Source organism: Nelusetta ayraudi, unplaced genomic scaffold (genome assembly GCF_046127955.1).
Source record: "Nelusetta ayraudi isolate G7.1 ecotype Tasmania unplaced genomic scaffold, CSIRO-AGI_Nayr_v1 ptg000033l, whole genome shotgun sequence".
NCBI lineage: Eukaryota > Metazoa > Chordata > Actinopteri > Tetraodontiformes > Monacanthidae > Nelusetta > Nelusetta ayraudi.
Window position 1 is genome coordinate 1085868 of NW_027466083.1, and position 9964 is coordinate 1095831.

General features: G+C 44.9%; 3 protein-coding genes across 3 annotated transcripts; 1 reads left to right on the top strand and 2 right to left on the bottom strand.

The window, feature by feature from the left end:
* Nucleotides 1-231: 231 nt before the first annotated feature.
* On the bottom strand, nt 232-5217 carry bicdl2 (BICD family like cargo adaptor 2). The gene is made up of 10 exons (XM_076031439.1): nt 5091-5217; nt 3934-4375; nt 3283-3498; nt 2952-3068; nt 1781-1927; nt 1547-1693; nt 1333-1407; nt 899-981; nt 691-805; nt 232-588 (listed from the first exon to the last, which is right to left on the bottom strand). The coding sequence occupies exons 2-10, from the start codon at nt 4177-4179 to the stop codon at nt 418-420; spliced, it is 1317 nt and encodes a 438-aa protein (XP_075887554.1). The 5' UTR covers nt 4180-4375; nt 5091-5217; the 3' UTR covers nt 232-417.
* A 385-nt stretch (nt 5218-5602) lies between these two features.
* Nucleotides 5603-6752, top strand: mia (MIA SH3 domain containing). Its single transcript, XM_076031441.1, has 4 exons — nt 5603-5816; nt 5977-6110; nt 6196-6306; nt 6378-6752. Exons 1-4 carry the CDS (start codon nt 5699-5701, stop codon nt 6399-6401), a joined length of 387 nt encoding a protein of 128 aa, XP_075887556.1. The 5' UTR covers nt 5603-5698; the 3' UTR covers nt 6402-6752.
* Nucleotides 6753-7015: 263 nt separating this feature from the next.
* LOC142891710 (alpha-crystallin B chain-like) lies at nt 7016-8801 on the bottom strand. Its single transcript, XM_076031440.1, has 3 exons — nt 8548-8801; nt 7944-8066; nt 7016-7854 (listed from the first exon to the last, which is right to left on the bottom strand). Exons 1-3 carry the CDS (start codon nt 8725-8727, stop codon nt 7669-7671), a joined length of 489 nt encoding a protein of 162 aa, XP_075887555.1. The 5' UTR covers nt 8728-8801; the 3' UTR covers nt 7016-7668.
* Between the last annotated feature and the right edge of the window lie 1163 nt (nt 8802-9964).

The following is a 9964-nucleotide window of genomic DNA, read 5'->3' on the forward strand; positions in this document are numbered from 1 at the left end:
TTGAAATTGAAATCTGATTTTTTTTTTTTTTTTAACTATCGTTAACTTTGCCGTAAAGCAAGAGGAGCAAGGCTGATGACTGACTGATAGGTCTCAACAGGTCCATACAGCTGTGGTGTCAAAATGACAAATGTAACCATTAACTCTTTAACTTCAAACATGCTGGAATTGGTATTGGCCAAAGAATACAAATTGAAAAAAACATGAAAAGCAATTCTGAAAGACCAAAAGGTGTGTCAGCTGTAATGGTTTAATAACAATCCCTACAAAATAAAGTTGCTGGTATTTTTTTTTTTGTACACGTATATACAAATATACATGGAAATATGAGGTCTGTGAACAGCTCCATTGCGGGTACAGTAAACAACTTGCAGTCAACTTGAGTTCATGGTGGGTTCGAGTGAGGCAGATATTTGGTCATTTGTCTTTGAAAAGAGAGGAGAAAAATCCTTTCCCGCCTTCTCCCTTCACTCTGAGAGACTTGCTTCGTTGAAGTCCCACTGTGTTTTCTCTCTCCCGCTGTCTCTCCTTCTGCCTCTCTTCTTCTCTTTGCTGCACCTGCTGGACGATCACCAGCCTCATGTCCTCCTGAAACAGCAGAGGGACGGTCAGCTCTCTCTATTGTAGTCCTGCCTGCTGTAAACCTGCTAAAAAGCCCTTGAATTTTCCGCTTTCTGCTCATGGCCTCACCTGCCAAGCGTCCAGTTCCTGAGAGAGCGCCACCTTGTGTTTGATGGTGTTAAGAAGCTGCTGAGTCAGCAATTCTTTCTCCTGGCGCACTGTCGCTAGTTCACTCTCCAAAGTGCTGAATGTCACAGGCAGAAATATTGGTTTTAGCTGAATAGTTGAAGTTTTATCATGACCCAATTAATAAATGACCAAAATACTGAGATGGTACCTGTAGCTTGGCGCTCCAGGGCTGCCATGAAATGGCTTGATTCCCTCCTTCAGAGACTCCAGCTCTGCTTTCATAGATTGCATCTGAAGTGTGCGACAGCGAAAAACACCCAGATTAACAATACGGAAATAGAATTCAGTTTTTGTGTAAAAGTGTAAATATCAAGACTACGGGGAGGTGAGGCTGGACTCATTTCAGTGAGTTTAATCTAAATGTCTCATTTGTTCACACACACACACACCTGTTAGCACATAACCCCAAAACCTTTTGTGGGAAAATGCAAGTACATTCAGGAGTCTCCAAGCAAACTCGGAAAGTGAGGGAGATGAGAATTGGATGGGAAACTCTATTGCAATGCAACATTACACTGCAATAAATGGCATTGACAGAAGGCTGCACTTTTGCGTATTTGGTCTGTGCATGGTTTGACTCACCTCCTCTGTGAGCTTTTGTATCTCCTCGTCCTTTGCCTGCAAGACTGTGGAGTGCGCTAGCAGAGCTTCTTTAGCCTGGACAGCAACACAGCATGCAGAGAAGAAACTGCTCACTTCAACAACTTTGCTTTTTTTTTGTAGCTGTTGTTGTTGTTGCAAATATCACGTTAGGGAAAGCGGTTAGCATGTGTAGCCTGTGTGTTGGTGTGTCTACCTGTGACTGCTGGATTTCACTCAACAGAGAAAGAGGTTGTGCGTGTGCCATGTCCAGAGAGGCGTCCTCTCCCAGGTTGTGGGCTCTCTGCTGGAGCGAGCGGTTCATGGTCTGCAGCTCAAACACCAGTCCCTGCTCCTGCTCTACCTGCACATAGCCACACACAAAGGTCAAAGGATTCCCGTCTCACGGCAACAATTCATCTCGACAGGCCGGCTGGAGACAGTCACTGACCTCCGCTTGTTTCTCTTTCAGCGTGGTTTGCAGCTCCGACGCTCTCTCTCTCAGTCTGTCTCTGTCCATGCGGAGTCTGAAGCCGTCCTCCTCCGAAACCTTGAGCTGCGCCTCCATGTGGGACAGCCGCTCCAACAAAACCCTGTTCTGTACGGAAGAGGAAATGAAGCAAAATGAAAAGGGGTAGTCAATGGAATTATTCAAAGAAGCTGAGATTGATGACTGAGCTGTCATGCAATCTACCCCACAGAGTGTCTGCACCAACTATGGATGGTGCTTGCTTTGAAAGGAGTCAAGGATTTGGATTGTGTGTGTGTGTGTGTGTGTGTGTGTGTGTGTGTGTGTGTGTGTGTGTGTGTGTGCGTGTACATGTGTGTGTGTGTGCGTTCAAAATACAATTTAATTGGTCCCTGACTTGTGCATGAGGGCATTAAGCAGAATGTATTGTCCCTGTAACTGTTATAATCAAAGCTTCTTAAATGGGATAAAAAAAAAAAAATTATGTGGCAGAATCAGGGGCGACACGGTGGCGCAGTGGTTAGCGCTGCCGCCTCACAGCAAGAAGGTTGTGGGTTCGATTCCGGACCTGGGACCTTTCTGTGTGGAGTTTGCATGTTCTCCCTGTGTCTGCGTGGGTTCTCTCCGGGTTCTCCGGCTTCCTCCCACACTCCAAAAACATGCATGTGAGGTCAATTGAACACTCTACATTGTCCGTAGGTGTGCATGTGAGTGTGAATGGTTGTCTGTTTCTATGTGACCCTGCAATGAACTGGCGACTTGTTCAGGGTGTCACCCTGCCTTCGCCCTATGACAGCTGGGAGAGGCTCCAGCAGACCCCCGTGACCCTGAGCTCAGGACTAAGCGGGTATGGAAAATGAATGAATGAATGAATGATCAATGGCAGAAACAGAATACTTAATTAATTAACCTTTTTTTTTTTTTTTAATGTGGTAAATGGTGAGGCAGCATTTTCAAATAAACTTGTACATTTTTAAAATAACCTTGTAAATATAAACTATAATATAAACAAGATAAACGTGTCAATATTTTCTTCTTTGCCTTTCAATTCATGACTTGGACTTCACACTTTTTGTTTGTGCCCTTCCTCGCACTTTTCATCTTTGTTGTTGTGCGTTTTCAAGAGGGGGAAAGCCTTGACTTGGAAGCGTACCTCTGCTTGTACACTATCCAACTGCGAGAAGTTAATGTTCCGGCTGAAGGACGACTCGTCCATCTCCTCCCTGAGGGAACGCAGCTCAGTCCTCAAGGAGTGCTCCAGAGTCACAGCCTGGGAGGGTCCAAGAGTGAAGTTACTTTAAATGACAAAGGCTTCAGCTCTTAAACCTGCTCAGCTGCATTCTTTTAATTTGTTGCACTGCAGACACAAACACACGCCCTCGGCTGCTTTGTGCCTGTCGCGGTATGACGCAATATCCATGCCTTTTACAAAAAAATAAAAAACCTTTCCAGTTCATTATGGCAGAGTTCACGCTCATGCTCACCTCTGCCAGCTGTTCCACTAACCGCTGGTTGTGGTTGGCTAACTGGGTCAGCTGTTCACTCTCGTCCCTTCGCCGGTCGCGCCCCTGATTGTGACGCCGCTCCAGGTCGGCCCTCAAGGTGGCCAGATCAGCGGCGAGCTCGGCCTCCCTCTGCCCGGACGCCAGTTCATTCATCTCCAGCTTCCTCTGAAGGACATGCTTCTCCTGCTGCAAAGCCTGAGGCAGTGAACACAACGCTGAGCGGCTGCAAGGCAGCGCGGGTGGATGGACACAGGGAAAGTCTCTGAATGTTTGCGACACTGTGCTTGTAAATGTTTCTGTTGTCAAGCAGCAAGTGCATTCGGGGTGAGATGGCACCTATGTTTTATGGGTAAAACTGAAATGTAAATAAAGCCACCTGTTTTCAATTTGACCGGAGGAAAAGTGCCGTCAGAAAGTCTTCTGAACTCTTCCCGACAGATTTTCTTTAAGTTAAAGAGCAGGTTTATTGAGCACTAACTATCCAACTTGATCCCTTATCTAACTGTTAGTATGCCAAACAATGCATAGATGCACATTCCTTGCACTTCATTTCAAAGGTTTCATTGTTAATTGCAGATATTTTTAATCCCCACATCTGTTATTCCAAATAATAATGACTTTTCCCCGTACCTCCACCTGCCTCTGGCTCTCTTCCAGCGAGGCTGCCAGCTCCTCATTCTTCTCCAGCAAAGCCCTCCCGAGCTCGGCGGCCAGAATGAGGTCCGTCTCTATCACACCTGCACCGTCGCTGCTGCCGGGACAAGAGGCGGCCGGGGGGAGAGTGAAGGAGAGCGACACGGAGGAGGACGAGGAGAGAGGAAAGAAGGAGTCCTCCAGGCTGGGAGAAGGGAGGTTGGTCTTCCTGGAGGTGAACATTTCTTTCCAGCTGGAAGGAGTCACTTCCAGAACATCATCCCAGGATCAGGAAACGTAATCCACAGTCACTCAGGAGGCAAGAAGAAGAAGAAGAAAAAAAGAATCCCTTCCTGTTTCCTGTTTCCCAGTTGGTCTCATCCAGATTAACTTGATAAATTTGCTCCTCTGCCAGACTTCATTCCGCTGCTAATTGGTTCTGTGGGCAGAAAAAGACTTTCAGTAACACAGTGAATGGCTGTAATTGTATCTATTCACTGTAAATTTCCACTTCAGGATGTTTTTTGGTGACAAAAGTATCAGACTAGTTGTTTACCAGAAACCTAATATCACCCAGCCTTCAAAGAGGTCTTTTGTCTGACTGGTCCTTTTGTTACTTTGACCGAAATACCAACCAATCTATTATCTTTGCTGTGCCTCCCCCCCAGTCCAACGCCATTGTGACCTGCTCAGTATTTGCTAAAAAAAAAACAACAACACAATAAACTTTCCAAACATACAAGCGCAGACTGTCACTTAATCCTTATCAAAACATGGAGAATCGACTGATACCAAACTTGACAAACGCTTCAAAGGCCTTGGCAAGACGCTGCTACTAAACAACATTGTCTCCGGTCACTGCGGCTGTCATGTGCACTGTGTTGTGGTTGAGAACGACTCTCAGTCTGTCTTCTATAATCTGCCATCACCACGACACCTGTCGTCGTGCGTGGCGCCTCACCCTCTGCCTCGATGTTAGATCTCTCTAGAGTGAAACTGAGCTGCCGTCTCAATCATGACGTTTTAAAGTCATCAGCAAAACCCTGCTGCTTATTCAAAATAAATATCAATATAATAAAAAAAAATCCATATAAATATGGATATGAACTCTGGTTTGGCTAAATGAAAAGCGTCAAAAATTCAGTCTGTCTTACCTGGCTGTTCCCAGCTGACTCATGCTAAACAGCAAGTCTTCCTGTTCGGTGAGTGACTGACTGACCGTGTGTGTGTGTGTGTGTGTGTGTGTGTTTGCACAAGAGAGGTTGAGCCTGTTTCCTTGGCAGTGGAAACATACAGTATGTAAATAAGAGGCGGTGGCTCCTCCTCCAGGGCTGAAAGATAGTGAGAGGCGACAGTGGAAGGACGAGATGCAGAGGGTAAAAACGCTCTGCTTTTCTCTGGCTGTCAGGTGCCCTCTGCTCTGCCCTCTTCTCTGTAGCGTCTGAGCCAGGCAGACCAAACACTGATTAACTCAGAGGAATGTGTTGTTGACAGTCGGACACTGCAGTCTGAGCTGGGGTCGCCACACAAACGGGGGTCTGTCCAAAGTAACCCTCCTACTTTTCTCCGGCCCCATCCTGTTTACCTGCTTGAACACTCTAAATGGAGCTCTGTGTGTGCCCATGCATGAGAGGTGGGGAGGGTTTGGGGGGGTGGGGGGGGGGCTACAATCATTAAACCTTCTTTTCTGGGAGGACAGACTCACAACAAGGCCCAGAAGATTCCGCCGCTCTTTTCTCTGCTGCGTCCACACAGAGCAAACATGACCGGCAAACTCTGGCTTCTTCTCTCTGCGTGGCTTTTGCTGCCATTTTCTGACGCAGGGAGGCAGATGCCCAAACTCTCCGACAAGAAGTTGTGCGCCGACTCTGAATGCAGCCGTGAGTACAGCCCGCGCCGTGCCACTTTCCTTTTTCCCCTGCAAGGATTGCAGCGCTTAATCCTGTTGACGTTTGTTAGATGCTGGCATGTGTTCTATTTTTTCTTTCTGCATGTCTTACTCAAAAACTGCATGTGTTTCTAACTCATATACCTGCACAGATCCCATCCTGATAGCTCGAGCTCTGCAGGACTACTACCCTGGAGACTGCAGGTTCATCCCCATCAGGCAGGGACAACTTATCTACGTCTACGCTATGCTTAAAGACAGAGGGAACCTCTTCTGGGCTGGCAGTGTAAGTTAGGGGAAAAAAAATTCAGATCTGTCAATGATTCTTTTTTATGATTGCAAGAAGTGATGCAGTCCTAAACTGTGTGCAGGTACAAGACTCCTATTATGGACAACAGGAAGCTAAGATTGGCCACTTCCCCAGCAGTGTAGTGGAGGAGACTCATCCCCTCATGCCGGCCAACACTGAAGTCAAAACCACCGTAAGTAAACACACTGACACACATTGATGCAATATGTAATTATGATTCTGAAACTCTCTTGTCTTCTCCAGAAATGGGACTTCTACTGTAACTGATTGAAGAGGGAAGCCTTCCTGTCGTCGCTGTGGGATAAATTGTCTTTATGACATCATCAAAACATACAAACATTTTTCAGAAAAGTATGAGCTTGTGTATGCACATTGTTTATCTAAGGACCTTGACATCTGATTTTAATGTGCGAAAATTGCCATTAGTTACCTTTCTTCCACTTGTGTACTGCGTTGTCTTATATCATTATTGTTATTATTACTTCTTCTCTGGTTCAAAAACAATGAATAGTCTATGTAGGTTGTGCATGCTTTTGTTTGTTTTTCAATTCAGACAAATTGTACAGCAACTTTGCAGGGGGCTGAGCTGGTATAAAAATAAACAAAATGTGAAAACAATCACTGCCTTAATCTTAATATACACACACATTATTTTCTGTATGAAGCTCTCACAACTCACATCTGTTTTTAAAACATAGTGATATGACATTGCTTTTGCTGAGGCGTATATTAGTCTAGAGTTCATACAAACAGCAATGAACAATCCATATTTGGCTTCAGTTGTGCAGAGAAAATGTAAAAGCAACTATTTATAGATCTATTTTTATATGATATTCTATTGGAAACTGAAAAAGGAGAAAAAGCACAAAAGACTTTTGACGTTGATTTCTATCATTTATTCTGTTTGCCAATTCTTGAGATACATGTCAGATGTCTTGTGCCACTCTAGAGTCATGAGTAGGCCGTAGACAACTGCTGTGTAAAGGAGCTCACTGCGAAAAGCCCACTATCTCCTTCGTCACCTGCTATGCTGCTCCATGATTCGCCTTCTGTTCCCAACACCTGGTCCCGGTTCCTCTTGTGTTATTTTAACAGGTGGAAACAAACACAGTCACATTTACAGGGACTAAAGAGTCTCTGATGAAACCAGCTTATGGAGGCAAAACCCTGGTCCTTTCTGCTCAGACGCAACAATGTTAAAAATTGCAGCGAAAAAATGAAAACGGGGTTTGAAAAGGCCTTTCTGACTGACTCTTCTTTGGTCATGTTATGGGGAAATTAACAAACTGACTTTGGTACATGTGCTAAATTATGTTTTCTTTGGTTTTCAACCACTACTGTCAGGCAAAGACTAGCAGCGAGTTAGGAAATTAGATAGTGGCTCATTAGAAGTTGCTCGTACTTGTAGACACTTGAGCTCCACCTACTTTGTATGAGTACTGGAATGCCAACCAAACTGTAACAGGTTAATAAAAGAAAACATGCAGCAACTGGTGTTAGTAGTCGGACAGCATCGGCAGCATCAGAAGCTGCTCTACATCTTCTGTTTTCCGTCCTCGCTGGAAATTGGAATGTTGCGGTCCGTGCCGGAAGATGACCGCGGAGCAGTGATTGTGAGCACGCCGTCGATTGACAGACTGGAGGTGATATCGGCGCCTGTCACACCCGCGGGAAGCCTGTACTTCCTCAGAAACTCCCTTGACACAAAGCCGTGGTCGTCCTGTCAGCAGAATAATGATGTTAATACAGAGTGAGCGGGAGAGTCTGTCTGGGTGTTTTTGCACGTCTCTACCTCGACGACCGACTGACCTGTCTGGCTTCGTGCCTGGCGTGTATTGTGATGAACTCTTCATCGACGCTAACAGACAGCTCCTCGGGTGAGAAATGCTTCACGTCCAGGTAGATGACGTAGCGGTCCTTCTCCGTGCGCATCTGGACAAATAACACACCTGCTAGAAACAATACTTCGACCAGAACAACAAACAGTTTGTCTGTCACAAAATTTTAGACAGTTTCCCTGCAGGGAGATTTCCCCCTGTCATACTAGGACTGGATCAACTTGGAGCAGTTTTAAAATGGCACTTTTTAAATATTTATTTTTACAGAGTAAACAAATGCCTCACCTCCCCCTCCATGTTTTTGTCCCATTCCAAACATGTGGAAGGATCAACAAAACATTAATTTTAACAGAGTAAAAATGAGCAAAAATGAGCAATTTCACAGAGCACTGCAAGCAGAGGTAATAAAATATAAAAATATGCCATTTTCATGAGAGCCATCATTCTTTTGCAGATCATTATTTGTGCAAGGCTGCCTCACTGGAGTCTGGGATGAAAATAAAGATCTGACAGAAGACAAATTACAATCTAGGATATTTATGTTGATGTAAGGGTCACAGTGACTTTATCTTTACCTCACTGTGGCCATTTTCAGCCCAGTTGAACCAGCGCATGTAGGAAGGACGCATCCAGGGAGAGGACCAGGAGAACGGCCAGATGAGTGGCCAGTCGATGAGTGGCTCTGCCAGCGAGAGGTCGGGCAGTCGATGAGGGAAGGCCCGACGGTACCAGGGGAACTGGATGGGGATGTCCATGCTAAGATTCCAGAGCAGAGGTAAAGCCACTGGCTGTCGCAGGGGTGTTTGTCTCTGAGATGGGCAATGCTGTGCTCCCCTGCACAGTATTTATAGGTCTCCCTGTCCCGGCCCATCCAGACTGTGTCTTTGTTCTCCACACAGCGACCCTGCCAACATGCTGATCTTTCTGGAACAATGATGTCAACTGTTGGGTCCTCCACTGCCCTGGCTGTTTTGTTTAATCAGTTCTGTTTCTCTTTCTCACTGCCTCCAAACTCTGCCTGTCCCTTCTCCCTGGCTCGGTGCACTGCTGATGCCCCCATCTTCGCACCACAGGAAATACCCCTGTCTGGATCTGTGTGTGTGTGTCTGTGTGCGACAGCGTATGTGTTTGTTTGAGGAATATCTGCCAGAGCATTAGCCCGCCGTGCACTGACTGCCAGAAGCTTTGGGTTTGTGAGTAGAATGGATGTGTGAGCCTGAATGGGAATTGATGAGTTTGTATGGGGCAGAATTAGCCAACCATCTCAGCGCACATCATAATACTGTGAGCTCAGACGTAAGATATGGCAGGATTTTTTTTTTTTTGTTATTTTAGATTGTATTAACATTTTAAAGGCATTTCAGAATGCAAATACTGAAATTGTTTTTTGACAAGCTGAAAATATTATCCGATATTGGCCGGGATACACTCTCTAGGGGATAACAATTTATTAAGAATTATGACTCAGAAACCCCATCAAGTCATCATAATCTATTTCCAGGGAATGTTTGGAGTGCTCAATATAGATTCTCAATAAGTTAGATGAATGAAAGATTCACCAGTTCCGTTTCTTGGTCACCATTGCCTCTGCGATGAAAAGTCAGCCGATTTCAGTCTGAATAAAATAAAATATAAGAAAATAAGATAAGATAACAGTTCTGGATTGTTACTACTTTTTATTTTCCTAACAGTTGCTGTACATGCGCTTTGACAATGACAGACTACCCCCTTCACGTTCACCTTGTCAGTAATATGGTGTGGTATGTAAATATGATGTAGTTATTTGACAAAGAATGACCACACTGCTTTTAAAAAGCAATTCCTTCACGCTGCTGCCATCAGGAAAACTGACTACAAAAAATTCATCCATCCCCTCTGCAATAACTGTTCTGAACAGCAAAAAATAATCTGTACTCTTTTATCCGTGTGAATTTTTTTGAGTGTATTTTAATTGTTTTACTTTTTAAAGCTGTGTCGAAACAAATGTGTTCT